Source organism: Gymnogyps californianus, chromosome 20, assembly GCF_018139145.2.
Source record: "Gymnogyps californianus isolate 813 chromosome 20, ASM1813914v2, whole genome shotgun sequence".
Taxonomy (NCBI): Eukaryota; Metazoa; Chordata; class Aves; order Accipitriformes; family Cathartidae; genus Gymnogyps; species Gymnogyps californianus.
Window position 1 is genome coordinate 6,782,868 of NC_059490.1, and position 27,885 is coordinate 6,810,752.

The 27,885-nt window shown below is 58.4% G+C and overlaps 2 protein-coding genes and 1 long non-coding RNA gene across 3 annotated transcripts; 2 read left to right on the forward strand and 1 right to left on the reverse strand.

Moving 5' to 3' along the window:
* The first annotated feature begins 1,358 nt into the window (after nt 1-1,358).
* On the forward strand, nt 1,359-8,180 carry LOC127024492 (apoptosis-inducing factor 3-like). Its single transcript, XM_050909084.1, has 18 exons — nt 1,359-1,420; nt 1,614-1,723; nt 1,804-1,913; nt 2,398-2,442; nt 2,524-2,608; nt 2,722-2,846; nt 3,272-3,358; nt 3,831-3,922; nt 4,151-4,281; nt 4,850-4,965; nt 5,420-5,491; nt 5,836-5,899; nt 6,373-6,449; nt 6,531-6,648; nt 6,798-6,896; nt 7,362-7,437; nt 7,893-7,997; nt 8,124-8,180. The coding sequence occupies exons 1-18, from the start codon at nt 1,359-1,361 to the stop codon at nt 8,164-8,166; spliced, it is 1,617 nt and encodes a 538-aa protein (XP_050765041.1). The 3' UTR covers nt 8,167-8,180.
* A 2,630-nt stretch (nt 8,181-10,810) lies between these two features.
* Nucleotides 10,811-13,215, reverse strand: LOC127024526 (uncharacterized). Its single transcript, XR_007767562.1, has 2 exons — nt 13,124-13,215; nt 10,811-11,208 (listed from the first exon to the last, which is right to left on the reverse strand). It is a non-coding gene; the product is annotated as an uncharacterized LOC127024526 (long non-coding RNA).
* A 1,795-nt stretch (nt 13,216-15,010) lies between these two features.
* WDR81 (WD repeat domain 81) lies at nt 15,011-27,595 on the forward strand. The gene is made up of 11 exons (XM_050908888.1): nt 15,011-15,049; nt 16,032-19,598; nt 19,891-19,998; nt 20,120-20,310; nt 22,234-22,424; nt 22,695-22,860; nt 23,041-23,206; nt 23,511-24,209; nt 24,382-24,527; nt 24,704-24,883; nt 25,807-27,595. The coding sequence occupies exons 2-11, from the start codon at nt 16,040-16,042 to the stop codon at nt 26,131-26,133; spliced, it is 5,733 nt and encodes a 1,910-aa protein (XP_050764845.1). The 5' UTR covers nt 15,011-15,049; nt 16,032-16,039; the 3' UTR covers nt 26,134-27,595.
* The last annotated feature ends 290 nt before the right edge of the window (nt 27,596-27,885 follow it).

Sequence of the window (27,885 nt, forward strand, 5' to 3'; positions counted from 1 at the left end):
ACATTCCTTAAAATCAACGGAGAGAGATCTTACAAAAAGATCAAATTAAATCATTTTAAATGTTATAGAAATAAGTAAAAAGTAGTGATATCATTCCAAAGTGCTGCAAAAACACATTGCACTGAGCTAGAGTGCTTTCCCTTAAGAAAAGGGGCAATGGGAAGCCGCAGCAGGGTATCACTGCATCCACTCAAGTTTCTGTTCACACTGCACACAACGCACCCAGTCTTTAGACCACACCTGCGCCATAATTCCCAAGTGCCCTTAATTCTTTTGCAATTCTAAACCCAAGCAAAATACACTTAATTAGGCGCAGACCAGTTGCAGAGATCAGATAAGACTTGCTGGCAGGCAGCCGCTTCCAGGAGATGCGTCTCCTGACGGACGGGGATGTTGTGCAACTCGGGGAGAGCATCACCCAGCCGTGGGCTGGCGGCAGGGAGAGCACTTGCAGTAAGACGTGGGGGTGTCACCTCGGCGGAGGAGAAACTCACGGACGGCGGTGGCTTTCCGACTCGGGGGACGGGTGCCTGAGTCCCCCACGGCAGGACTGGGTGAGTACTCACCGATGCTTCTCCTAAGGGACCCGGGAGTTGAGCAGCAGCGTGGTGGGGATTTGCAGGAGCAAGTCGCCACCCTGCACCGAAACCTGCCTCAAACAACCCTCCTCTGCTCCATTTCTTGCTTTTTTCCTTCAAAACAGAGAGGGAGATTTTGAATCAGCTTCTCAGCTGATTGCTAAAGCAGGGACAGCGGTAAGGACCAAGGTTTTTGGCTCTCTTCTAGCGCAGGCGGCATTTTGGGCAGGGATTACTGCTTTCATGGCAATTAGCATGAATAACATCTCTGCACAAATGTTGGAGAGGTTTTGGAGAGGCTGAAGTGGCTCTTCAGACCCCGATTTGGGGGAGCCGTGGGATATGGCAGCAACACCTCGCCATAAATTATTGTATTTATTTACAATGGTCATTAATCATATTTGCTCACCTCACCCTGCGCTGCAGTTGAGTTTAATGGGACACGGGGCTGAAAACAAGAAGTGGGTTAAGTCGGAGGAGAAAAGGACAGAGGAATGGGCTTTAGGTTTGGACACAAAGTTAAAAAAGGGGGGAAATGTGTGTTTTCCACCAGTTGAGTTTTTTTTCCTGCTGTACTGGGAGTTTGGGACCCCTTGATTGCGCGGCGCTGGCCTGCTCCCAGCTGGGGCGGTGGTGGCCCTGCATTTTAGGGTGGGATTTTGCAGCGACGGCACAAGGCTGCACAGGGAGGACTGTCTGCCGAGGGGCAAAAGACAGTGCCTACAGGCAACGGCATCCATGGCAGCCGGCCCTTCCCTCTGCTCGCCCGCAGCCGCTGGCATGGACGGCGACGACACCATCACCGCTGAGGTCTGCAAGGAGGCTGACATTGGGGATGGAGAGTGAGTACCCAGCGGGGGGAAGACCAGGGCCTGGCCTGCTGCCATGAAGCCTGCAGGCAGCAGGGGTGGCATGGCCATGGCAATAGCCGCCATGTTGGTGGCCGCCATGTTGTTGGTTGAGGGAGCGGCATGTTGGCTGCAAGGGGCTGAGCCTCGGCTCCCCAGGGTGCCCACCTCTCCACGTCTCCCGCAGGCTGTGGGACGTGATGGTGGCTGGCTACCCAGTGCTGCTGGTGAGGAACAAGAAGGAGTTCAGGGCCCTGGGCAGCAAGTGCCCCCACTATGGTGCCCCACTCAGCAAAGGTAACCCTGGGCAGGAGGGAGAAGCCATGTCAGGGAGGTCAGCTCTCACCACTCAGTTGTGGGGGGCTTTTCTTTTGCAGGAGTCTTGAAAGGGGAGAGGCTGCGCTGCCCCTGGCATGGCGCCTGCTTTAACATCAAAACTGGAGACATCGAGGAATACCCTTCTCTGGACTGTCTTCCCTGCTTTAAGGTGACTTCTCGTCCGTTCCTCCTCCCAGCTTGGACCATGTCCTCCATACCACTTGCATTCATTCACTCTCACAAACTCCCTGACACCAGCTGTCCCTGACACCAGTGGAAAGCACCCTGCCCTGGCCACAGCTCCGTGGTCCAGGTCACACAGAGCTACAACACATGGGATGATTTCTTGGGATCATGTAACTCCCTGTCCTAAAGCTCCTTTCAATCAAAGGTGATGCCATACATCCTGGTATCCCTCACAGCCAGCACAGCTCTTTTGGAAAGAAAAAAGGATTTACACCTCTTCCTGAGTGCTCTTGGGATGAGGAGAAAAGCTCATGAGCTCCTCAGCATCATTTGACATCCAAGATCCCTACAAGTCACTTTTGGTGTATCAGAGACAGATGGTCCACCGGACCAGAACCTCCCAGGAGAGCTTCTACCACAACCTCATGAATGCAGGACTTAAATGCACTCTCCTTTCACCCCTTCAGGTAACAGTGGAAGATGGAAAGGTATTTGTTACAGCAAAAAAGAAGGTACTGACCTTACCTGCTGTCACTAAGCACAAGCAGCACCTTGGGCTAGGTATGATTTCAGCATTTCTCATTTTCTTCTAGGATCTTGAAAGCAGCCTGAGGGTGAAGGACACAAGCAAGCGATACCTTCTCAACCGGGAAACGATGCTGCTTCTGGGGGAGGTCAGTGATCTGTACTGTGCCCTCCCCACATATGCTGTGAGCTGCCACTCTGTTCTCCAGGGAGGACTTGCCTTCTTCCTCCTACTCCATAGTGACGTGTAAGAGGGCTGAGATGAGCATCTCTTGTAGGTGTGGCTGCCCTGGTGTGTGCAGAGACACTTCGCCAAGAGGGCTTTACTGGCAGGATCATCATGGTCACCAAAGAGAAACATGTTCCATATGACAAGTCCAAACTGAGCAAGGTTGGTACGTGAGAAGGGCAGGACTGTGCCTGGGTACCACGTGTGAATTAGGGACACGGCCCACACTCAGGACAGCAATTGAGTGAGCCGTTCTGGCAAAGCAGGAGGAGTGCGCGGTCACCCACAAGGAAAAGGGGCATAATTGCCAGCTAACATCTCACTTCTTCCTCCCAGAAAGTCTTTGATCAGAGTCCACCATAAGCTAATGCTTTTATCCCTTTTCACTGAGTCCTTCCCACTAGAGTTTGAGTTGATAGGTTTTTCTGAGGGGGGACAAGGAAGACGATGGGGATGGGGCAGTGTGGGGAGCTGTGATTTACTGATATAAAATTTACCTCTTATGCAAACTTACTTCCCAGTAAACACTGCAAGAGTATTGCTGCCTGTAAGAAGTGTTTCAATTCATATTTCTGTTTTGTTTCCAGGCAATGAACTTGAAAGCTGAGGACGTCTACCTGAGGAAACCTGAATTCCTTGATGCTCACGGCATAGAGCTCTGGACAGAGAAAGAGGTACAAGAGCAGCTGAGCTCAGTCCTCAATGGGTGGTCCTGTTCCTGCCACGGGGAGGGGCTGCCCACACCTGCAGGCATAGCCCTGCATTTATAGAAATGAGGGCTCTGCCTAAGTACACGTGTTATCTTCTGGGATGGCATTTCAAGGCCAGTGCTAGGGACGGTGTGCATGCCTTGGGTGTAACATTGATCTGTGCTACCCATGGACAGATGTGCCCATCACATGCAAAGAGGGTGACCCTTGAAACTAGCCTTCTGCACACCCCTTAGAGGAACCTTGATTTGGTGCTGTCATACTTAGTGCTCCTAAAGCCTGAGACCTGTAGGAAGTGAGAGAGAGGACCCCAGCATTCCTCATTTCACCTGAGTGAAACAGGGCACGCAGGCACAGGCAAGCAGAACGGATTGATGTGGCAGGACACCAGTGGACCAGAGGTACCTGTCTGATCTTTGCCTCCTTCCTCCTGCAGGCAGTGTCGGTGGATTTCCAGAAGCAGAAGGTCTGCTTCATGGACGGGTCCTCTCAGAAGTACAATCAGCTGCTCATTGCAACAGGCAGCCAGTGAGTGCACAAAGCATTTGCCACACACAAAATTTTAGACAGGACAAGATGGGTCAACACTGGGGTGTGGAGGTCTTCTAGAGGCGTGTGAGAGGGAGGCAGTAGGAGATGAGAAAAAAGGACAGGATGGGATGACACAGCCAAGAGATTGCATGGGTTTGTACTCCCCCGTCGTTCTTTCTGTTTCATTTCTGATCATGAGACGTATCTGGATTCTCTCTCTTTCAGCTCCAGCTTCCTCAAAGTCCCAGGTGCAGACCTGCAGAACGTGTGCGTTCTCCAAACCCCAGAAGACTCTAGCAAGATCTTAGAGCTGGCAACTGGGAAGAATCTGGTGATCGTAGGAGCTTCATTCATAGGTAGCAGGCTGGAGTGGGTATCAAGTCATCAGTGATAGCCTTGAAACCCACTTCTGTTGCGTGTGCAGGTTAACTAGAGGCCCTCGGGGAAGGGATGGTCATTCACTACCTGGCTGGGTTCCTCCCCAGAGCCCTATAGCTGGTGGAGGTATGCGTTACACAGCACGCACTCACTCTTTCCTCTGATAGCCAGAAACTTTGAGAGCTATAAACAGTTCCTGGACATGGACAGAGGGAAATGTGCCTTATGAAAAGGTCACTGTCCTTCAGAGGAGCTGGATTCCCCAGAAGCATTGGGAAAATGAGGGGGTAAGGCACAGAAAGAGAGCTGTTTTGTACACAACCAGGAGCTGTTCTTTGCATTTCCTAATATCCAGGTCCATAGTGCATGAGAACAAAGAAAGGGGGAAGCTAAATACCTCAGCCCAGAAATGCACAGAAGAGCAGTTAAGCACTGGCAATGCATCAGATTTGTTCTCCCCACCTGGAAGGGGAAAAGATTTCCAAGGAGGAGGGTGCAGGTTCATGCTTGCAGCAGGCTTACCTTGGGCATGCCTTTCCCTTGCAGGAATGGAGGTAGCTGCCTTCCTCTCCGACAAGGCTGGTGCCATCTCGGTGGTGGAAAAAAAGGAGTTCCCTCTCCAGAATGCGCTGGGTCCTCAGGTTGGAGGTGTCGCCATGAAGGTTAGGAGAACCTGGTGCTAATTTCTAGGATGGAGAACACATGCTATCCAAGCAGCCCTGTGATCCGCAACCGCCCAGGAAATCCAGCCCCTGCACTGAGTCACAACCCTGCGTGCCCAGCCACCTTTCTCACATACAGCTCACTGAAGGAGCTCTGCACACACGGCTGGTCCCAACCTCCCTCGCACACACGTCACGCTGCCCAGCTCAGCTTCATCCCCAAGCCCTGCTTCATCCTAGACCCACCTCATGCACCAGTCCTGACCAGGACAGCAGAGTGAAGCCAGGCTTCCAGGCACCATGCACCAGCCGGGGACGCAAATGAAACCTCTCTGCAGCCTGGAGCAGCAGCTAAGCTGCCTGCCTGGGTTTTGGCTGGGTATGGCTGTTTTTACAGCAGTACAGTCTGGAATTTCCTAGTGAATACTCAAACCAGCTTTCTCTTCCTTTTCAGATGCTGCAAAATAAAGGGGTGAAGTTTTACATGAAAACAGAACTCTGTGAGCTGAAAGGAACGGATGGAAAGGTCAGTCATGCCATTGTGATCCCTGAACTGCTAATTTTAGCGGGGAAAAAAACCAAACTGAGGTATAACCCAGTGCCTACACCTAGGCTTTCCTCTCCCATGTCTAGACCCTCGCATTTCTTTTCATTGAGCACAACTCCGGGCTCAAAGGGCACCAGTATGTGTTTGTATCTCAGGGATAACAGTGTGATTTTCTCTTACATTCCTGCCAACACACATTAGTTGGACAAGGTGATCTGAACCTGAGGAAGAAAAAAGACAGCAAAGAATGAGGCAGCAGGGAGGCTGCAGGAATTGGGACAGAGTTTTTAACCCTTTGTTAATGATTCTTGCTTCCTTCCTAGGTGGCAGAGGCTGTTCTTGCCAGTGGAGAGAAACTACCTGCAGATGTGGTAGTGGTGGGAATAGGTAAGAGACCCCAGCTGGGAGAGGGAGGCAGCTTTGGGAATGGGGAGAACAGCCAGCAAGGCCAGAACATCACAGTTCATTCCCAGGACACCATTCCCTGCAGTCTCTTTCCCATTCTGTTATCATCCAGCCCTTCCTCTTGGCCCCAAACACCTGGAGAAAGTCAGCAGCCCATGAGCAAACACTTGGCAGGAGGAAAGGAGCTACTTACGCACTCAGTATGACTTTGGCACACTTGCTGAGCTCCGTAGGTCACTGCTGTGTTATCAGAGCATGCCTTGTTCTGGGCCCTGGTTTTATTGCCCCTGGATTAGCTCAGCACCAGCCCAAGCACTGGTCACTGCTGTGAGCTGCTCTGCTCCAAGCAGGCTCAACAGGCACCACAAGCACGTGCTTGCTGTAGGGCCAGGGCCAAGTTTCCTCCCTGCCTTTGCAGAGCTTTGCTGCATTTGTCCTTGCTCCTCTCCCCGCAGGGGTATTCCCCAACTCAGCATTTCTGAAGGGCACCTCCATCGCCAGAGACGACAGTGGTGCCATCCTGGTGGATCTGGTAAGTGCCAGCTGAGTATCCCTGGTCCACACCCGATCCCTTCCCTCTCATCGTTCCACTAATTGCTTTTTGTCCCCTTAGCGCATGCAAACCAACATCCCAAACGTCTTCGCCGCGGGGGATGTGGTCTCCTTTCCAGTAGCGCTGCTCAATGGGGACTGGTCCAGCATCCATCACCAACAGGTGGCCGAGGCCCACGGTGAGACAGCGCGGCCGCCTCGCTTTCCAGCTCCCCTCGGAGATGGGCATGGGGGGAATGGGGCAGAAGGGACAGCAGGATAACAGGAGGCAGGGAACGCTTCTTTGAGGATCTACAAGAAGAATATTTCCTCTGTTGGTTCATCACAGGTCACATTGCTGCCTTAAACATGCTGAAGAAAGAGAAGGAGTTGCACACTGTTCCCTTCTTCTGGACCACGATGTTTGGGAAAAGCATCCGCTATGCAGGTAGGAGGAGGCAGCGAGATGGGAACAGCCAAACTGCTTCCTAGCCCATCTGCTCATCCACCAGCTGGGTCTGGGGTTTGTAAACACACAGCGGTCGCAGAGTTTACCTGAAGCAGCTCAGCTTTTGGACTGGCTGCCATGGTGAGTTTGTGAACCCTGTTTCTGAGCTCTGGGCCTGAAGGTTACCCAGAGCTCTTGTTCTTTGCTGATCTCCAGTGGCTTAGAGGTCACCGAGGAGGAAGAACTTCCCTCTCCAAGCCAAGGAGAGGCTCAGGGTCATGACACAGTCTTGCACCTCTGGATCAGTTCTGCTTGTCCAGGGCCTTCACGCCTGCTCCCCAGCGCTGTCCCAGCCCCAGCCAGTTGCTGTCCCCTCTGCCCCTACCTGCGATGGCACTGAGGTGGGATGGGTGGCAGCTGCTGTACCAGGGCTCCCCGAGCAGGCTGCGATGCTCTCTCTTGCAGGCTGCGGGAAGGGATACACCGACACTATTGTGAAGGGCAGCCTGGAGCAACAGAAGTTCCTGATCTTTTACATCAGGTGAGCGAATCCGTGGCCAGTCTGTGCCCTGACACGGCAGCGCCCTGGGAACAGGGCACGGTCCTCTCCCTTACGGCCTGCAGAGCTCTCGCAGAGGCTCCACATCACCTCCCACGGCTGCACACCGCAGGCAACTGCTGGCCGTTGAACCAGCAGTGAGATGGTTTCGGAGAAAACCAAAGCAGGGCAGGGAAGAAGAAGAGGACGAGCTTTGATGAAGACACCAGCTGGGCAGGGAGCCTGGGACACATCTCTCCCACTGCTCCCAGGCTCCCTGCCCAGCTCCCAGCAGCGCCAGGCGATCTGCCACAAGTCTCCGTGCACCCTGCAGTACCAGCCACCCTGCCCTGAGCCCTCCAAAATACAGCTGGCCTCCAGCCAGGGTGCCACGGGGATGCTGCCATGCTGAGTTACGTACACTGAAGAGATCCACATTCTTCCGCTTTCCCTTTCAGGGACGGCTTCGTGACTGCAGCTGCCAGCCTGAACTGTGACCCCATGGTGTCTCTGATTGCAGAAGTTTTATACTTGGGGAAACAAATCTCTAAAGAAGAAGCAGAGTAAGTGACACCCTGACGGAGCTGGTGGGCAGCTCTGTGCTGCGCTCCCCATGCCAGCAGAGTCCACTGAGAGACACGAAGTCGAGATGAGTTACTGCAAATCCCCAACGTACCTCTCGTTTGCAGGGCCTGCGACGTCTGCAATATACCCTCGCTAGCAGAAACCTAAGCTCGGTACATGCCCTGCCGTGAGGGGCACAGAGTCAACCAAGTGTTCACAGCTCCACATCCTCCCGTCCTGGCACAAGAGAAATAAAATCATAAGCAAAGCTGAACCCAGCGCCTGCATTTTGCGTTTGTAGACAGCCCTTGGCTGCTTGCTTGCATGCTGGGGCAAAGCAAAGCAGCGCCTTCCCCTCTCTTCTAGACTGGAATCTGCTGGGCTGGATAAGAGGAGGATGCCCACGTCCTGGAGCTCTGAGCAGGCAGAAGCAGCCACACGTTCACAGATCCACCAACCCCTCCTGCTCCTCTCACTGGCTGTTGGCAGGGAGCTTTCATTCAGCATACCGGTCACGCTGACCTTCTACTTTGCAAAAGCACATTTTCCCAGCAAGGGGAGCTGTGACCGAGGCAAGCTGCTCTCCCAGCTGGGAACTAGATAGTCTGTGTGCAGGAACTCGCACGAAATACCTTACCCCTAAGGACAGAGGGCTGCCAGCCGACCTCTGAGCGAGCAGCACCTGCTGGCATTGCTACAGCCGTCTTGAATATTGCATTAGCTGCCGCAGCGAGCACTTCCCACCCCCTGACAGCAGCCAGCCTCCGGCAGAGAAATCCCAGTCCCAGTCGGCGTCCCCTCTCCTGCCGTGTCCCTGCATGCTGGATGCTTCGAGGAGGCGGCCAGATACTGCAGGAAACACAGCCTCGATGCTAGAGGAAAGAGTTACTAGATTTTCGCAAGGCAACAGCGAGCAAGGCTGTGCTTTCTACAGGAAACACTGCACTTACTCACCAGTCACATGGGGCTTTGCAGGAGGAAGGGTAAACCCGAGAGCCGGGCAAGTTCCCACAGGGACACTTACTTTGTCAGCCTAAAACCCCTCTGCTTGTACACCAAATGCGGGCTAGCCAGAGCCCGAGCCTGTGCGCTCAGCAGGTGAGATACTGCAATGCTGGTTTTGTGTTAAATGCACAAACGTGCACTCTGGCACCTTCGCACGTATGAATTTGACCTGAAATAATGGCATTTTACATTTCCTGACCCCAGGGGCTTGGTGCTGCTGCTCAGGGCAACTCTCTGCCCTGAAACGGCCACATCTTACCAGAGAAAGAGCTGGTTTTCAGCAGAGCAGGTCAGTCCTTCGCGACAATAGGAGGAAGCAGCAAATCTAAGCATTACCCTTACGCCGAGGCACGCAAGGGTGGAGACGCTGGTGGCCAGAGTGCACAGCTCCCCTCTGTATCAAGCATCGACAGCACTGCACTGCACGGGAGGGGGAGCACGGCCCGGGAGCTGCTCCTCCTTGCCCTCGGGCATCCTGCACACCCCCCCCCCCATGACTTTTTGCCCCCCTCGGCGCACTCCAGGACTTGTTGAGCGCTGAGCAGGTGCCAGCTATTTCGCACGGACCTGCAGCAGGGCAGCTGCAGTAGCAGAGATCAGTTCTGCTTCAAGCTGGAGGTGTTCATCCATGGTCCCTTCTGCTCAGAGAGTGATCTGAGGGGGTTCAGCAGCCCCACTCTCTCCGGGTGACAACGACCCCAAAGAAACTCAGCTTCTTGTAGCCATCAGCAAGCACACACCAAGCAGAGCAGCTTTATATAAGAAGGAAGGGCCCCAGGACAACACATTTGCTCCACTTCTACCACTTAATGGACACCAGGCCACTTTCTGCACGTTGCTGGGTGCCAAAATTTGGTAGCAGTCCTGCCTTGGGCAGCTGGAGCCTGGACAGGCAGATTTAGTTGAGACTGTGCAGACTTATTTCAGCACAGGGCCATTCTTCCCTGCCCGCCCTCGGAGCTGGGACGAGCCGTGCTCTTCCTGGCAGGCCCCAAGCAGCAGCGCCTGGACACTCCTCTGCTTCCCAGCCACCAAGGCAGCCTGGGAGGCAGCGATCCCGGCAGTCCCGTGGGAGAGGCAGCTCCGGGGGTGCAGAGGCTCCCAGGAGCCCTTGCTGGGTCCACACTGAGACATTTCACCCTGCACTGAGCCGTAGGAGAGCTATACGGTTCCCATCTCGCCCAGTGCAAGGCAGGGAAGTCTCCATCCCTGGAGAGCGGCTTCCAAGCCCCCTTCGGGACAGTCTTCTGCTTCTGTCCACCAGCGAGGCACAGCCTGGACCACGGAGGAGCCCAGCGAGGTTCACCTGGGTCCCTCTCTGTGCTGCCAGCTCCAAATACCTGGAATCCTGGCAGTGCCCCAGGGCTGGCCGCAGACGGGGCTGCCCGTCCCGGCGGTTCCCAGAACAGACATCTGGGGCCACGCGTGACTCGGCCCTGAGTCACCCGCTCCCGGCGGCCCGGCCCCACCGCGCCTGGCCTCGACCCGCACCAGGGCGGCGTGGGTGTGGAGCCAGCCCTCTCCTCTGGCTCCATCCCACTGCCCAGCGTGTTGCAGGGCCAATCCTGCTCCTGAGCTCAGCAGCAGGTCAGCCCTGCGAGCTACACCCAGCCTCGGGTCACCTCTTTTGCTCAGAACAAACCAAGGGGACCTGAACAACCAACCCTCCACCCGCAGACCCCCATGCGGCACCAGCCAGGGACTGAACTCCGGTGTTATGGCCCCCCCGCAGGGTCCGCAGCCCCCACCACCCTCCCGCCAGGCAGGTCCAGGCACCCCACATGCAACAAACTTCCTAGAAGCGAGCTGTTCAGCAAAACAGAAAAGTTTAATGCCTCTTTCAGTCTTCTCTAGCTGTCTCTCAGCTCAGTGCCACCCCACCGATGGGGGGACCCCGCTCGACAGCCCTGCTGGCAGGGCTGCCTGGCAATCCCCCAGCCAAGGCTCTGTCTAGAGGCTGCAAGGAGAATTCTTCATCCCGGTCAGGCTCATCCTCAGCCCTCAAATCCACAGGATGCTGCAGACTGGCTCATCCCGGTTGCTCAGGGCACACGTCCGGCTGACATCCAAGGTCCCGGTGATGAGAAGAGAGTGGCTACATTCAACAGTTCTTCAACTGGCAGCTTTAGCTACTAGAGAAGGACATAAAGCTTGCCACTGAAGAACTGGTGCTGGTTAGCCAGGAGCGGGGCAGCGGGGCAGCACCTGGGAAGGGAACACACGCATCAGAGCCAGGATTGAACCGCACCGAGCTGAGCCGTCACCCACAGCAGCCACCCCAGCCGACAGAGCTGCTCCTCTCCCCCACCCCAGCACCAAGTCCCGATCCACCGCTTTGTCCTTCCCTCTGACCTGGGAAGCTCCTCGGGGCTGAGATCCCGCAGGATCCCCCTCCTGTCACAGCGGATCCAGAGGCAACTCCGACCTCAACTCTTCCCATCCCTCCCCTCTCCCAAAGCAGGCGGTGCATTGGCTCCGGCACCTGCAGCCAGCCCTAAAACACGAGCGACGAGCAGGGAAATCAAGGCCGTTTCTGCCGAAAACTAAGGGATAAGGCAACCTGCTCCGGCAGGGACCGGCGGCCGCGGCAGGGAGGCTACCGCAGGTAGGGGTTAAGGCATTCCCCGGCTGCTCACCTCGGGCATCCGCGCTGGCAGGGTCCCACCTGGCCGGGGGCCAGCCGCCGCCTGCCGGGGAAGACACTTTGGCAGGCGGCTGCTGCCAAGCCACCGCCAGGGGAATTTTGGGGAGCACAGCCTTTTTTTCCGTATAATTTTGTCGGAAAACGAGAACACCAACCCCGGGGCCGGTGTGGGACCCCGCTGCTTCCCCCTCCGCCTGGGGAAAAACCCCCTTTCCCACACCGCCCAGCGTTTCGGCCGCAGGGATTGAGTTCTGGGAAACCCCCAGGCGTCTGGCCCTGCTCGGGGGGGGGACACGGACGGGACAGATGGCCCCAGTGTGGGGACAGACGGCCCTGGGAACCCCCCCATGGCCGGCCACCACGGTGGCTGCCCCGCAGCATCCTCCTGCCAGCGTCACCCCAAAGGCACTCGGGATCCCAGCTGGCCCCAGGCCTTCGCAGGCGGCAGGGGAAGGCCGGAGTCCCGGTGGGTGTCGTGGCGGGGGGCCGCGGGGAGGCTCACGGTGCGGGGCTGGTGGCGGCGGCCGGGGCGCAGCGGCAGCGGGGCCTGGCGGGGATGCCGAGCATTCCTGGCGTGCCGGGTACATCTGGTCCGGATTCCAGCGAGCGGGTCTCGGCCCTGCTCCACCCCCGCCGGCCCGTGAATCAGCACCCGCCGCTGAGCCACTGGCCCCGCCAGCACCAGGGGCCCTGCCGGCACCGGGGGCTGACAAGGGGGGGCCCTGCTGGTAACAGGGCTCTCCCCCAACCCTTCTGGGCACCGACAGACCCCACCGGCACTGGGAAGGGCCCCGGTGGGAGCTCGCCCTACTAATAAAACCCACTGTGTCCCCAGCTGGTGACGCCCTCCCGGTTTAACCGGGTCACCCCCCCCCCCACCACCACCACCCCCCCAACATCCCTCCTCTCGGTAAAACCAATTCCCCCTCCCCCTCTAACAGAGACAGCTCCCCCCCACCGTTCCACGGTAATGCCAGTCCCTTCGCTCCCCCCGGGACACCCCACCGACCTCCCGCCCCCTCTGCTGCCCGGGATGCTCCGGTCCGTGCCCACGGTGGGGAGCGGCCTCGGGTCAAAGTCTGCCCAGCCCGGTCCCGGAGTGAAGGTCACCCCCGGGGCGGCCACCGCCCGTCGCGGGGCGGCCTCGGCCGCGGCCCCGCCCGCCCCACCGGGACCCCCCGGAGCGGGGACCGCGCCCCGGTCCCAGCCCCAACCCCCCCCCCCTCTACCCCGCCCCGCCGCCACCGGGGGTGAGGCCGCCCGGCCCAGGCGGCGCTCGCGGAGCCCCGGGAGGGTCGCGTCGAGCCGAGCCCCCCCCACCGCCGCCGCCCTGCCCCGGGGAAAGGTGACCTTCCCCGACGGGACTACGGGGCGCGGCGGGGCTGCCGGGCCCCTCGATCCCCGGCGCACCGGCGGCCCCGCGCGGGGCTTGGCTACCCTTAACGCCCCCCCCCAGCGCGGCCCCGCCGGACCCACCTGCGCGGCGCGGCCCAGCGCCACCGCCCCGCTGCGGCCCGGCCCGGCCCGGCCCGGCCCGGCTCAGTGCCGCCGCCGCCTCCCCCCGCCGCCGCGCGCGCCGGCTCCCGTCTCGGATCAGCTGGCGGAGTCATGACGCAGCCACCCACCGGCCCCACCCCCGACCAATGGCCTCCCGGCATGGGCGGTGCCCGCCCCGCCCCCGCCGCGCCCGCCCCCGCCGCGATTGCTCCTCGCTCCCGCCAATGGCGACCAGCACGGCCCGCCGCTCAACCAATGGGAACGCAAAGCCGGCGCTCTGCCCCGCCCACCCCGGTAGGGGAGAGCTGGGCTCTCCCCCGGCCAGCAGGCGGTTGCCTAGGAAACGGCTGGGCCCGCCCCGCCGCGGGGCATGCCGGGAGGTGTAGTGCGGCGCGGCGTTCCCGGCATGCCCCGCGTGCTGTGAGTTGGCATTTTCAAGAGGGTGAAGGAGGCGGCGGGGGGCAGGGCGGCTCTTAAAGGGCCTGGCCCTCCCGGCGGGCCCCTGGCGGGGCGCGGCGCTGTCACGGGGCCGCCCCGGCCGCCCCCTCCCGCCCTCGGGCGGCGCCGCCTGCGCCTTTCAGCGCTGGGGCCGGTGACACAGCCCCGATTCCGAGAAGTTGCTCTGAAGTCGGCGGCCAATCAGAAGTGAGCGCTCGCCCCGCGCACCAATCGGCGGGCGCGGGGGGCGGGGCCGCGGGAACTCGCCTGACCCCGATGACTTGGCAGCGCCGCGCGATGACTGGACAACTTCTTTAAAGGGGCCGCGCCCTCCGCGGGGTGGGGGGGGAACCAGAGGGCAGGGGCGGCCCGGCCCGGCAAGCGGGGCCCACCCGCTGGCCCGTGGGCAGCCACGGCGCTCCCGCCCGGGCCCGGCTGGCTGCTGCGGGCCGAGCCGGGGCGGGGGGGGGCGCGGGGGTCGGCGGCTGCGGCGCCCCTTTAAGGACGTTTCCTGCCCTTCGCCCCAGTAACAGCTGAGTGCAGCGGGCACGGGGCGGGGGGGCCAATGGGCTGCCTCCACGTCCCACCCACGTGACTCCCACGCGCTGCCGCCGCCGCCGCGCCATGCGGCGCTGCCCGGCGGGAGCCCCCTGCGCCCTTAAAGGGGCCGCGCGGGTTCCGGCCGCAGGAGGGTGTCCGGGCAGCCTCCCCCGCGGGCAGCACCGCACCCGGCGGCCCCGCGCCTGGCGGGAGAGCCAGGCGTTGCCCGGGCGGTGGCTCCAGGACCCGGCTCGGCTCATAGGAACCGGGACCGGGCAGAGCCCCGCCGCTCCGCCCCGGCCCCGCAGCCTAGGGGGACTGCGCTGGGCCCCGCGGAGAGGAGGGCGGGAGAGCCCCGGGGCGGAGGGGGGTGGCCTGGCCCCGCTCCCCTGCGCCGGGTCCCCCCCGGCACTCACCTGCTGGCAGTGGGGTCCACCTGCCGCCGCCCGCCGCGGGGACCCCTTTAAGGCCGGCTGCCTCGTCAGCGCGGCTCGCCCGACTCCAGCTGACAGCCCGGAGCGCCTTTGACGTCACGGTGACCTCAGCCAGCCGCGGCGGCGGCGCTGCCGCGTCATGCCCCGCCGCCTGCCCATGTATAGGCACCGCGCCCCGGCCTTGCGCAACCTCCCCCCCCCCGCCTCACCGCCCCGGCGGCCGCTGGAGGGAGCCCGGCCCCGCGTTCCAAGCGGGGCTCCCGCCCCCGGCCCCCGCTGCGGCAGCCCCCGGGCCGTACCGGGGCTCGGCGGGGGGTGTGTCCCATTTCCCCCCCCCCAGGTGTCGTGTGTCCCCCCCCCCCCGGAGCCCCTCGCCCCCCGGGCACATGGCGGCGCGGCGGCCGCATGTGACCGCCGTCACCTGACCAACATGGCCGGGGCCCGCGCCGCCCCCGCCGCCGCCCGCCGCGGCTGAGCCCGCCGCCGCCGCCAGGTAACGCGGGGCCACGGGCCGGGCGCTGTGGGGGCCCCGGGGCGGTGAGGGACACCCCCCCCCCCTCCCCGGGGGGGTGTGTGTGAGGGTCCCCGGGACGAGTCCTCCGACCTGTGGGGCTTAGCCCGGCTCTGTCCCGTCCCCCCCCTCCCCTCCCGGTAGCGAGGGCCCTATGGGTCCCGGGGCTGGGGGCTGCCTCTCTGGCCGTGGTCCCTGGCTTGGAGCTGGGGATGTGCTCCTTGCTGATGGGCCTCCTCCCGTGTCACCCTCCGGGGGCTGCAGAAGTGCCATCGTGTCCCTCCTCCCTGGCCCTGGGATTGCAGAGGTCCCATCGTGTCCCCTCCCGCAGCACCGGGGCTGCAGAGGACCCATCACGTACCCCCACCAGCTGCAGAGGTGCCATCGTGTCCCCCCCCACCAGCCCTGGGGCTGCAGATGCCCCATCATGTCCCCCTCTCTGGCCCTGGGCTGTGGAGGTACCGTCATGTGCCCCCCACCAGCCCTGCGGCTGTGGATCTGCCATCGTGTCCCCCCACCACCTGCAGAAGTGCCATCGTGTCCCACGCCCTGGCTGTGGAGGTGACATTGTGTCCCCCCGCTGGCCCTGGGCCTGCAGAGGTCCCATCATGTCCCCTTCCCCAGCACTCGGGCTGTGCAGGTCCCATCATATCCCCCTCCCTGGCCCTGGGGCTGTGGAGTTCCCACTGTGTCCCCCTCCCTGGCTGTGGAGGTCCCATCTTGTGTCCCCCCCCCCCAGCCAGGGCTGGTCCCTTCCTGGGGTCCCCCACCTTCCCCCCAATACAGTGTCTTTTAACCAAGCTCCTAAAACCAGCTTTTTTTCACCTGGGTAGCAATGGGGAAGTGAGACTTGCTGCGTGGCACCGGCTCGGCGGGGGAGCTGGGGCTCGCGCGGGGAGGGCAGGGACAGTGCCGTGCTCGTCCGCTCCCTCACACCCTCTCTGGGCCTCCTTTCTTCCAGCAGAAGCCAATATGGACGGCTTCCTCCAGAGCGTGGAGAAGGACCTGAACATCGACCGCCGGCAGCTGGCCGCCGCTGCCGAGAGGACCCACGTTACTGCCTTCGTCCCGGTGAAATGGCTGGCGAGCCTCAAAGAGCGCCGGGTGCTGCCCGGCCTGTGCCCGCGGCCAGAGGGGCTGAGCGATGTGGAGGTGAGGACATTCCTGCAGCACTCCGTGCAGAAGCTGCCTGCGGGCTGGACCCGGGTGGAAATCCACGGGCTGCGGAAGGAGCGGCTGGCATACCCGCTGCGGGTGCAGCCCCCCGCCTCCGAACAGCGTAACGGCAGCCCGGAGACCCTGCACGGCTTCATGCAGAGCGTCGCCTCTCAGAATTACCGAAACCTGTGGTGCCGGGCTCACTGCCTCTACGTGCGGCCGTACCGGCACGCCGACGCGCCGCCCACCGTGCTGGCCCTGGATGCGCTGCGGGCCGCCCTGCAGAAGGCTTACGGCTGTCCCGTCCTTCAGGTGGGCAAGAGCGTGCCCGGTGCTTCCCCCGCCAAGGAGAGCGTGGCGGCCGCCAAGGGGGTGCCCTCCTGCCCCAACGTGCTGCAGGCAGAAGCTCTGCTGGAGTCGGCCAACATGCTGTACGTCATCTACCCTTACATGCAGTACTGTTTGCATGACATCGTGACTTTCAGCCCGGCCAAGCTCACCAACAGCCACGCCAAAATCCTCTTCATCCTCTTCCACGTGCTGCAGGCCATGAGGGCTTGTCACCAGGCGGGTCTGGCTTGCGGCGCCTTTTCCCTTCGGGATGTGGCTGTGGATGAGAAGCTGTGCAGCCAGCTTCGCGTGAACTTCAGAGAGTACGAGGAACCGAAGAAGGAGGAAGTGAATCTGGAGGCTGATCTGGAACGAATGAGCGAGCAAAGCAGCACTGGTGTGCGAGGGCAGGAGGCAAGGTGCACCGCCTGCCAGAAGGACCTCCGAGACCTGGTGTTACAGTGGGTACATGGGCAGGTCAGCAACTTTGACTACCTTATGCGTCTGAACAGTTTGGCTGGGAGGAGAATGGGAGACCCCAATTATCATCCGGTTCTTCCGTGGGTGGTGGACTTCACTACCAAAAACGGCAAGTTCAGGGACCTAAGGAAATCCAAGTTCCGACTCAACAAGGGAGACAAGCAGCTGGACTTCACCTATGAGATGACCAAGCAGGCGTTTGTTGCTGGTGGGTCAAGTGGGGAGCAGCTCCACGTCCCCCATCACATCTCCGATGTCCTTTCGGATATCACCTACTATGTGTACACGGCTCGGAGGACACCCAAGGCAGTGCTGTGCTGCCACGTGAGGTCCCAGTGGGAGCCCAACGAGTATCCAGCCAGCATGGAGCGCATGCAGAGCTGGACCCCAGACGAGTGCATCCCCGAGTTTTATATGGACCCCTCCATCTTCCGATCCATCCATCCGGACATGCCCGACCTGGACGTGCCATCCTGGTGTAGCTCCTACGAGGAGTTCATTGAAGTCCACCGCATGCTGCTTGAGAGCCGGGAAGTTTCTCAGGACCTCCACCACTGGATTGATCTCACTTTTGGGTACAAGCTGCTGGGGAAGGATGCTGTCAAGGAGAAGAACGTCTGTCTCCATCTAGTAGACAACCACACGCATCTGACGACTTACGGGGTTGTGCAACTCTTTGACCAGCCACATCCCAGGCGCATGGTGGGACCTGCCTACTCACCTGCTGAAGCTCCAGCCATTGCCCGGCCTCTTCTCCAGAACATCAGGGAGACTGTGTTTTTGGAGGATCTCCAAGGCCAGGTGACGGATGCGGTTAATGGGCTGGTCCTGGAGGCTACTCCTAGTGAAACCACCTGGTCTGGGGAGAAACCCACCGCTGGGGAGGATGATTTAGAGCAAGGCACAGAAGCCCTGGATTCGATTCCTGCTACTAGTAAAGCTGCTGATCAGCCCTGTGCCGCTGTGCCTTCAGCACAGCCCTCCACCCTCCCTGCTTATGCCACCGAAGGCAAAACCTCAGGTGTCCGACCTCTCCGTCGGAGCAAGGCAGGCGCTGTGGATCAGGTTGACATGAAGATCACGCTTCCTGAAGGCTTCAATCCACTCCAGGCCCTGGAAGAACTGGAGAAATTGGACAATTTCTTGGTTAAAGGCTTAAGCAGTGAGATGCAGCTAATGGAGCAGCCGTGGGAAGAGCCACCCCTGGGTCTCTCGGACCTCTTCCAGAGGGACATGCAAGCTTTGGGCATTCTGGTAGCTGAGATTATATTTGCACCAAGGATTCGTCCTTCGAAGCCTGACGCATCCCTGTTGGAGCGGTTCCTGATGGTGCGTAATCTGTGTCGCTACCATCCCAAGGAGATCCCGGCCCCGCTCCAGCATGTGCTGCACGTCCTGCTGCAGCTGAGCGTGCCGGTGGAGAAGCTTCTGAAGACCAGGCTGGGCAAGGGCACGGTGCAGTTGTTTCAGTACAAACCCATCTCCCAGGGCCTCCCCCCACCCTGTCCCACGCAGCTCCTCAGTCCCTTCAGCTCTATTGTCCCCTTCCCCACATACTTTCCAGCCCTGCACAAATTCATTTTCACCTATCAGGCAAAGAAGATAGAGGATGAAGGTCAGGGCCGGGAACTTGTTTTCCAGCTGTGGCAGCAGCTGGAGGGGATCCTTTCTGAAATCACTCCTGAAGGCTTGGAGATTCTTCTGCCCTTCATATTATCTCTGATGTCCGAGGAGAATACTGCTGTCTATGCAGCGTGGTATCTCTTTGAACCTATAGCTAAATCGCTAGGTCCGAAGAATGCCAATAAATACTTGCTCAAGCCATTGATCGGCGCATATGAGACCCCCTGCTACCGCCACGGCAGGTTCTACCTCTACACAGACTGCTTCGTTGCCCAGTTGATAGTGCGCCTGGGCCTGCAGTCCTTCCTCCTGAACCTGCTGCCGCACATCCTGCAGATTCTCGTTGGCATCGAGAGCTCGCGGGAGGAGAGCAAATCCCTCCTCGGCACGGCTGAAGATGATGAAAGTGGAGGGGAAAGCCCGGTGTCATGTGTGTTTGGGGAGGAGATCAAAATGGACGTGGAGCACAGCTCAGCTGCACTCGACCTCCTCGACTACACCTCTGGTGTCAGCTTCCATGACCAAGCCTACCTGCCCGAGAGCGAGGACTTCCAGAGCGGCCTCTATGTCGGGGAGTCCCTGCAGCCTCAGGAACAGGAATCGCTCAGCCTTGGGCGACTGAGCGACAAGAGCAGCGCCAGCGAGGTGTCCCTGGGAGAGGACAGACCTGCGGACGGGGATTCCCAGAAGGACAAGAGCAGCTTGAAGTCGATGGACAGCAGCCAGGACCTGAAACAGAGCGAGGACTCGGAGGAGGAGGAAGAGGAGCATGATGAAGAGGAGCACGATGACACCGCGGTTGATGCAGAGCTGACGGTGGGCGTGGATGCTGGTGCCTCCGTGGATGTCACCCTGGCTGATGACAGCAGCGAGCCAGAGGATGGAGAGGGAGAGGAGCTGCCGGATCACTCCGATGACAAAGAGCAGACAATACTCCTGGGTGAGACCCTGCTAGCGTTGAGCCTTTCTGCCGAGCGTGGCAAACACCCAGTAAAGCAGTGAGTGGGAGAAGGGGAGAGCACGGGAAGAAGTGGGTCCAGATTTGGGGGTGTCTGTGGTCCCAGCTTGGGGACAGCGATGAAACCAGTGTAAAAGGCCAGGTCTCCACTGAAGTGTGTGGATCTGAGACCCAGGCAGCTGCCTGCAGGGCAGGCAGGGTCTGGGCAGCAGCCGGCTGATAGCTAATCTGCGCTGTGCCGGGCTCTGTCCTTGTGACTGTTTTTGTTTTGCAGACACAGCCTGTAAGATGGTGAGGTGGCTCTCAGCCAAGCTGGGCCCTACTGTCACGTCCCGCTTCATCGCCAGGAACCTGCTCCGTCTGCTCACGTCCTGCTACATCGGTAATGTCTGCTCCTTGGACCCCAGGGTCCCAGGGTGGGCCGTGCCCCAAAACAGTCTGCTGGGTGCCTGATGGCTTGGGTGTAGCCTGCTGCTTCAGCTCATGATGTTGTCTCTGGGCAGGCCCTACCAGGCAGCAGTTTGTACCAAGCAACGATGAGAACGGTCCCCTGAGTACAGGAAATATCTACCAAAAACGGCCAGTGCTGGGAGATCAGGTGTCCAAGCCAGTGCTGGCCTGTCTTGTGCACGTGGCGTACCTGTACGGAGAGCCTGTCCTCACCTACCAGTACCTGCCCTACATCAGCTACCTGGTTAGTATTGCCTTTTCTCCTCTTTTTATGCGTGTTGGGGCGAGAGCTGTGTCCAGGCACAAAAGGAGGACGCACAGAAAATAGTCCAGCCTCACCAGGAGCCTCCTGCATAAAAATTTGTGCTCGGTTGAGCTCCATCTGGGCCAGTGTGGGCTGAGCAGCTCTGGCTGCGTTGGCCGAGAAGGGCTGTGCTGATGCAGCCAGAAGAAGCGCTTTCACCCCCTGCCATAAGCTCCGGACCGCTTCCAGCGAAGCCCGCGGCTGCGTACGTGGGCTTTGCTCTTTAGCAAGCCTCAGCCCCTGTGGATCTGCATCAGGCTGCCGCAGCTCCTCCTTCCCCATTGCAGCCGGGGGCTTTCCCTGTCGGACCCATTGCTGGCAGGCGCGAAGCCGGAGAAAAAGGTTTTTTGTTGCTTTGCTGGGCGAGCGTGCCGAAACGGAGCTGGCACAAGGGTGGGATTGTGATAATGGGCAGGCGGAGCAGCTTGGGCTGCTGTGGGATTGCTGGAGCGAGTGTTTTTAGAGGTCTGTATGGGTAGATAGGGGATGAGCTGGGGAGAGGCTAAAGGCGGTTTTTCAACTGTATAAAAAAATACTGGCAAGACTTACAAACTTTTCAGCTTGAAATTCATAGCTGACTAGCAAGAAGAAAATGTGTGTAATGCAGCTGGTTGAAAAAACAATTTTTCATCAAAAAAATGTTTTTGAATGTTTTAAACAGGCTTATTTTTCATATTGCTCCCTTTTTAGTGGTTATAAACACTGGTTATGGATTCTTGTTTAAATGGAAAACTTCAATAGCTTTTTGATAATTTACACGTAGAGGAAAAGAGGCCGCAGCTGTTCATTTAAAGAAAACAAAAAGGCATTGTCAGTTTTTCCAGTGTTGAAGGGGAGATTTTTCAGGGGAAAAAATCCCATTTTTCAGCAAAATCATTCTCCACCCAGTTGCAATCATAGCTCCTCCAGCTGTTCTGCTTTGCTTTACTAAACTTATTGCTTGGGGGTGCTGGGGGGATTAATACCCCTGTGAACAGCATTTGGCAACCTGATACTAAAGCAATGAAACTTGCGGGTCACAAATAGGATAAAGTCAATCCTTCTTGCAGGATTTGGCAGAGTGGATATTTTGTGAGAGGAAGAGCCTCTGTGATGAGCTGGAAGATGGCAGGTGTACAAGAAATATAGCGGAAACTGGGAATTGTTTGTGGTTTTTGTTATTGGCTCTCTTTTCTTGGGTGTTTGATTTGTCTAGGAGTTAGGACAGTCTAGAAAGAAATCTTTTAGTGTTGCTGCTGATGTTGTTAACTCTTTGGCATTGCAGTAACCAGCATCGGTACATTGTCAGCGAAAAAGGATGCGCTCTTCTGCCTCATGAAATTATTAGCAGCTGGATTTGTAGAAGTCAGCAGCAGGTTTGCCCATAATTTGTGCTTGGATATTTCATGCAAGGACTGTTCCTCTGCAGTCTGTGCATCCAGGCTCCACATGGCATGGGATGAAGACACCGATTCTTTAAGTCGCGTGTATGTAATAGGTTTCCCCTCTTCCTGTGCTGGCAAATGATGCTCTGGGGTGCCCAGGCTGGTGATGGTCTGGGCCAGTCTGGGGTTGTCTCTCTCCCCTCTGAGTTTCCCAGCTGTGGGAGCATCCTGCAGGGAGATGCCCTCCAGAGGATGCTTGTGAGCTTGGGTATGTTGTGCCCCATTCTCTCCAGGCTCATCTCTTGTGCTGACATCTGTCATCCCTTGAGTGCAAGACACGAATTGTTGTTGAGACTCAGTGCTCAGGTTCCTCTTCCAGGGGCTGTGACCAGCACTACCGTGCTGGGTTTTGAGGCTGAGCTCGGGTGATCCTGGGATCACCCTTGATGTCTCCTGCTGGGGAGATGGTGGCCCTGGCACTGAAGGACTCCTTTTGCAGGTTGCGCCCAGCGGCGGGTCCGGTGGTGGCCGGCTGAACAGTCGGAAGGAAGCAGGGCTCCTGGCTGCTGTGACGCTGACTCAGAAGATCGTGGTGTGTCTCTCAGACACCACGCTGATGGACATTCTCCCCAAGATCAGCCAGGAGGTGCTGCTCCCAGTGCTGGGCTTCCTCACTTCGCCGGCCATCGGGTAAGTGCTGCAGTCTGCCGTGCCTTCAGCCAGGATCGGCACAACTCAAAATCGGGGATTTGGAAATGGTTCTGGGAGGGCCTTAACGATCCTGGGGTTGTGGGGCTGCTCCTGCCCCGATGTGCACCTCCTTGCACTGGTGTACAGCATGCACAGAGAGCTTGTGCTGCTCAAGACCTTCTGATAACACAGACAAGGCAGGAAGCGTGAAGCAGAGGAGGGGAAAAAGGGGTATGTGGAGGGCAAGCTGGTAATGGATGTCCTCTTCAGTTTCCCCAGTGGTGCTCAGGCCCGTATTGTCCTGTGTGTTAAGACCATCAGCCTAATTGCCTTGATCTGCCTGCGGATTGGGCAGGAGATGGTGCAGCAGCATTTGAGTGACACGGTGAGAACCTTCTTTGGGGCGTTCTCACTGCTGCAGGAGCTGCAAGACCAGGTCAGTGATGTGGGGGAGGTCCTCCTGCCATCCCCCAGTACACAGCTGCAGGAATGTGGTGGGCATACCCGCATACACCAGTACTGGTGTCGGCAGCGGCCAGCCCAGGCTGTGTTTGTGTAATTAATTATGTGGTGAGAGGATCTGATCTTGGGTATCTTCGTGTTTTCTCTTGTCCAGGGCTTGACGGCGGAGTCACTGAGCAGCTGTGAGGTGCCGGTGATGGAGGTACCCCTTTCGGATGGGAAGCTGCTGGCCCTGGATCCGGCCGTGCTGATGGAGTTACAGAAGGTGTTTAACCCTGAGATGGCCTACATCACCTACATCCCCTTCTCTTGCTTGCTAGGTACGGCTTGGCCACCGTCTCTTAGGATTTGTGAGAGAGCTCCGTGCTCTGCACACGTGTGCTGGACCTGAACTCAGGAGAAGTCAGAGGGCGTAGGGCTGCTGGGGGAAACCCACAGCTTCTACGCGGCGGCTTGGTCTGCTTGTTAGGCTGGGAGCCCACTGGGCTGCAGGCTGCTTTGGCTGGGAGCAGCGTGTGGCTGGCTTGTGGGGGTCAGCCCTGTGCTGACCCTTGTTCTGTTGTTGATGGTGGGGGGTGATGATGGGGAAATTCCTTCCCTTGAAGCCACGTTCTCTCCCTTCAGGTGATGTTATCCGGATGGTTGTGCCGAACCACTCGCTGGTTGAGAAGCTGGCCAGCCTCTACCTGGAGAACGTGAACCCCAAGAGCCTGCAGGTCGTTAGCTTGGAACAAACACCGAGTGCGGTGGGCTCAGACCAAGATACGCGAGGGACCGAGCCCTTCTCTAGCCACCACGAGGACAGTCACTCTGGTACTTTTGGGAGCGTGCTGGTAGGGAACCGCATCCAGGTCCCTGTGGACACACAGCGCGAGGGTCTTGGCTTTCTTCGCCTCAGTGCTGGCACTGACGGCTTTATTCCCAGCTCATCCAGCGAGGAGAATGCCCTGAAGCATGACCTTCCTCGCAGCACCCACATGCTGTGTGGGAACTGGCTGGCCTACTGGCAGTATGAGATTGGGGTGAGCCAACATGACCCCCGCTTCCACTTCCATCAGATCAAGCTGCAGAGTTTCTCAGGGCATTCGGGGGCCATCAAGTGCGTGGCACCGCTCAGCAGCGAGGACTTCTTCCTTAGTGGCAGCAAGGACAAAACTGTCCGCCTTTGGCCCTTGTACAACTACGGGGATGGCACCAGTGAGGTGCCACCGCGCTTCACGTACGCCGAGCACAAGAAGTCAGTTTTCTACGTCAGCCAGCTGGAGGCATCGCAGCACGTGGTGAGCTGTGATGGGACCGTACACATCTGGGACCAGTTCACAGGTAAGAAGGGAAAGGGTGAAGGCTGGCTGGAGTGAACTGGTCCAGTCCTTAAAGACAGAAGGGCCATACTGAGTTTTGATCGCTCTTGTTAAAAACCAGTGCAGAACTGGAGATTTGCTGCGTACCTTCTCTGTACATCTATTGCTGTAACCTCTCCGTCGTGTTTTCACAGGCAAACTTCTCCGGACTTTTGATGAGTTAGACAGCAAAGTCCCCATCACAGCTGTGACCACCATGCCACCTCCCTATCACAGCATCTCTGTGGCCAGCGCAGACTCTGTGCTGCGGTTCATCGATCACAGGAAGCCAGGATTACAGGTAGGGAGTCCGGCGCTCTGTGAGCCACCCTCCTCCATCCGTGTGCTTAATGATGTGATCATGGCTGGCCCAAAGCCAGCTGTGATGCCTCCACGAAAGCCAGCTGGGCCTTGTCCCCTACATGCTGGATCCCCTAGATCTTCGGCCCCGCAGTAGCTGGACTCTCTCTCTTGCAGCACGAGTTTCGTCTGGCCAGTGGGGTGAGCGCTGGGCTCATCCGCTGCTTGGCTGTCAGTCCTAATGGGCGCAGCGTTATGGCTGGCTTCTCCTCTGGTTTCATTGTGCTGCTGGACACCAGGACGGGACTCATCATGCGGGGGTGGCCTGCCCATGAGGGAGACATCCTGCAGATCAAGGTGAGAGGTCCAGCTGGGATCAGGGTGAGGGGCTCCTCATGGATCCACTGAGGTTGCGTGGAGCATCCTTCTGGCACGCGCTGCTTGGCAGGGCTTGTCTGCTCCATCCTCGGGGTGTTCCTCCATCCCTTGCTGTGTCCCTAAGAGGCTGCTCAAGCTCTCCTGCCCCATGGTTAGTGCTGTGGGCGGCTGTTCTTCGTCCAGCCTGTGCTCCCAGGTGTCAGTCCCTGCCGAGCAGGTCTGCAGCAGGGGCAGGGAGGAGGCACGTCTCCCATGAAGAAGCGAACGTGTTGCTTTCTCCGCAGGGCTCTCAGCCCCCCTGGGAGAGCGTCGCTCTAATGAGTAACTCTTGTCCATATTTACCCGCCCTCAGGGAGCAGCGCTGGGGCTCCGGTGTCCTTCACCCAAATGCAGGTTAAACAAAGTTCAGTGGTGTGGGCTGTTTACCCTCTCACTAGCTCTGCTAATAAGCAGCTCCAGGCTTCTCCTACCCTCAGCAGTGTTTTCTACCGTGAGAGAGCCTCCCAATTCCTTTTCCTGAGAAGGAAAATAATTTGGCAGGTGGTTTGATGGAGAGGGAGAACACATGATAATCTCTTTACCCACTGCAGTAGTAACAGATGATAAATTAGTTGTGCTGAGCATAAGGGTGTTGTTGAGAAGAGACACAGCCCATCTCTTGGAGGATAGCGCTAGAGGAGGCTGCCAGCTACCAGAGGGTCCTGTAGCTTCCAGTGTCCACCCGGATGCCTTGGTAATACTGCTCAGTACCATCAGTTGCTTGGGAAATGGCTGGAACTCTCCCACGGGACTGCACTGGGACTGTTGGATTATTGGCAGCTGCCTGCTAATCTCATTTGCAGGATGAGATCGGGAGTTTTTACTGCAGCAGTGTTGGTTCACTGGCCTTTCCTCTCCTGCAGGCTGCAGAAGGCAATGTGCTAATCAGCTCCTCTTCGGATCATTCCCTGACTGTCTGGAAGGAACTGGAGCAGAAACCCTTGCACCACTACAAATCCGCATCTGAACCCATCCACGCATTTGACCTCTATGGCAACGAAGTGGTCACTGGCACCGTGGCCAACAAGATTGGCGTTTACTCCATGCTGGAGTCCTCAGCCCTGCCCATCAGCACGACCAAGCTGAGCTCAGAGAATTTTCGGGGTACGCTGACCAGCCTGGCGGTGCTGCCCACGAAATGCCATCTCCTGCTGGGCTCGGACAACGGCATCATACGCCTCCTGGCATAGCGAGCCCCGGCCCAGGAGCTTGTGGCTGTCCCACAGCACTGGTGGTAGAGCTGAAAGCCGGCAGCGTCGCTTACGGAGGAGGCAGAGTTAGATGTTTCTGAACAGAGGATGCAGGGGGGAGGTGTACTTGTTAGTGAGCACTCGGTAAAGCATCTCTCACCTCTTTCTGTATCTTTAAAAAGAAAAAAGCCATAACTGAGAAACCTCCACTGCTGCTGGGAGAGATACTGGGCGTTGTAGGTCACTGTCACCCCTGCAGAGAGGCCTGGAGCTTTCCGTACCATGTGTGCCTGATCCCCAGGGGACTGTGAGCTGCCCTCCAGAGTAATATGGACCACAGGTACCCTCCCTCCTTCACTTAAGGGGTAAGAGGTGCCCCTTGACAAGAACACAACAGTATAGCTACTGCCATCTGCACTTAGCCTTCACTTCCACTCCTGAACCACTGAACAATCTTATTAGGATAGCATAAGTTGGGCCTGGGAACTGCCACCTTCAGAGCTGCGTGGTGCCGGGCATCTCCTCCTCCTGTGGTCTATGTTCAAAGCCCAGAGGATGTCCTCTATTAACTTTAGGTTCTGCTGGCTGAGTTAGAGCCTGTATGAGAGGAGGAGAGGTTAACTAGAGCACTTCTGCTGCCTTACTGGCTCCAGGGCAAAGACTGGAGTGGAAGTCAGCCAAGGCACAAACCCCATCTGCTCCACCAGTTTATTTAGGAACGGGCTGCTGCTGAGGGACAGTTTAGGATGGGAACGCGACCCTCTAGAGAGGCCAGAACTAGATGCTTCCATGAGGATTTTGGCTTCTGGAGCAGTAGGGTAGGGATGGACTGTTGTTGGTTCCTGCCCCAGCAGCACTGCATCCCATGGTTATCTAAGGGGTGAGGAATGCCCTGTGTGCCATGCCCTGGCAGTGTTTCTCAAGAAATCGTCCTAATCCTCTCCTTTGTGGTGGTCAGACTCCTGGAGAAGACAGGAGAGCAAAAAGGTGCTCGGTTTTGTCCCCTCCTGCCCTTGTAGGGTGAGAGCCAGGAGGCATGATCCAGCATGCTCTCCTTCTGACCTTGCCTTTGGGACAGCACCGTCTGTTCCCACCCCAAAGGCGAGGAGAGTGCTCTTTGACCCAGCGGTAGGAGCAGTTGCCTCACTTCTGTTGCAGCCCTTTTCCCATCCATCCTTCAGCCTAGTCAGAGCCAGTATCAGGGGAGCGGGAAGCTCTTATCTTGGGCAGAGGAGGAGCCTGCTGTGGGTTGTCCTGGGATGGGAAAGGGCTTTCATCCAGCTGCTGGTTCATCTGAGCCACCTGCAGTTGGGAAGGCTGCCCTCCGCTTCTAGGGAGGGTGGGGAGGCGAGCAGTTGGCCCTTGCTATCCTTCCTTACCCAAGGGGAGCTCTCAGTCCCGTGTTGCCTATTAACCATTTGCAATAGATGTAAATATTTACTTCTAATAAACTCTTTGAAAGAAATGCAGAGACGGGTGTGTGGGGAAGCTCTGTGCTGGAGGGGCCCACATGCAGTGTGGTACAGGGCTGGGGGTGCTGGCTGCAGCTCTCCTGCTCTGGCAACCAAAGCTAAAGCTCTGTGTTCGGGCACCTCTCGTGTTCCTGGGTGAGCTGGAGGAGGGATGCTGTGCAGATGCCCTGGATGTAAGGTAGGACTCTGCTGCACAGGAACTTGGATCTGCTTGCCAAGGGGAAGTAGCTCCCCATGTTGCAGCGGCATGTCCCAAAGTAGTTTCTGGTTGCAGAGCTCA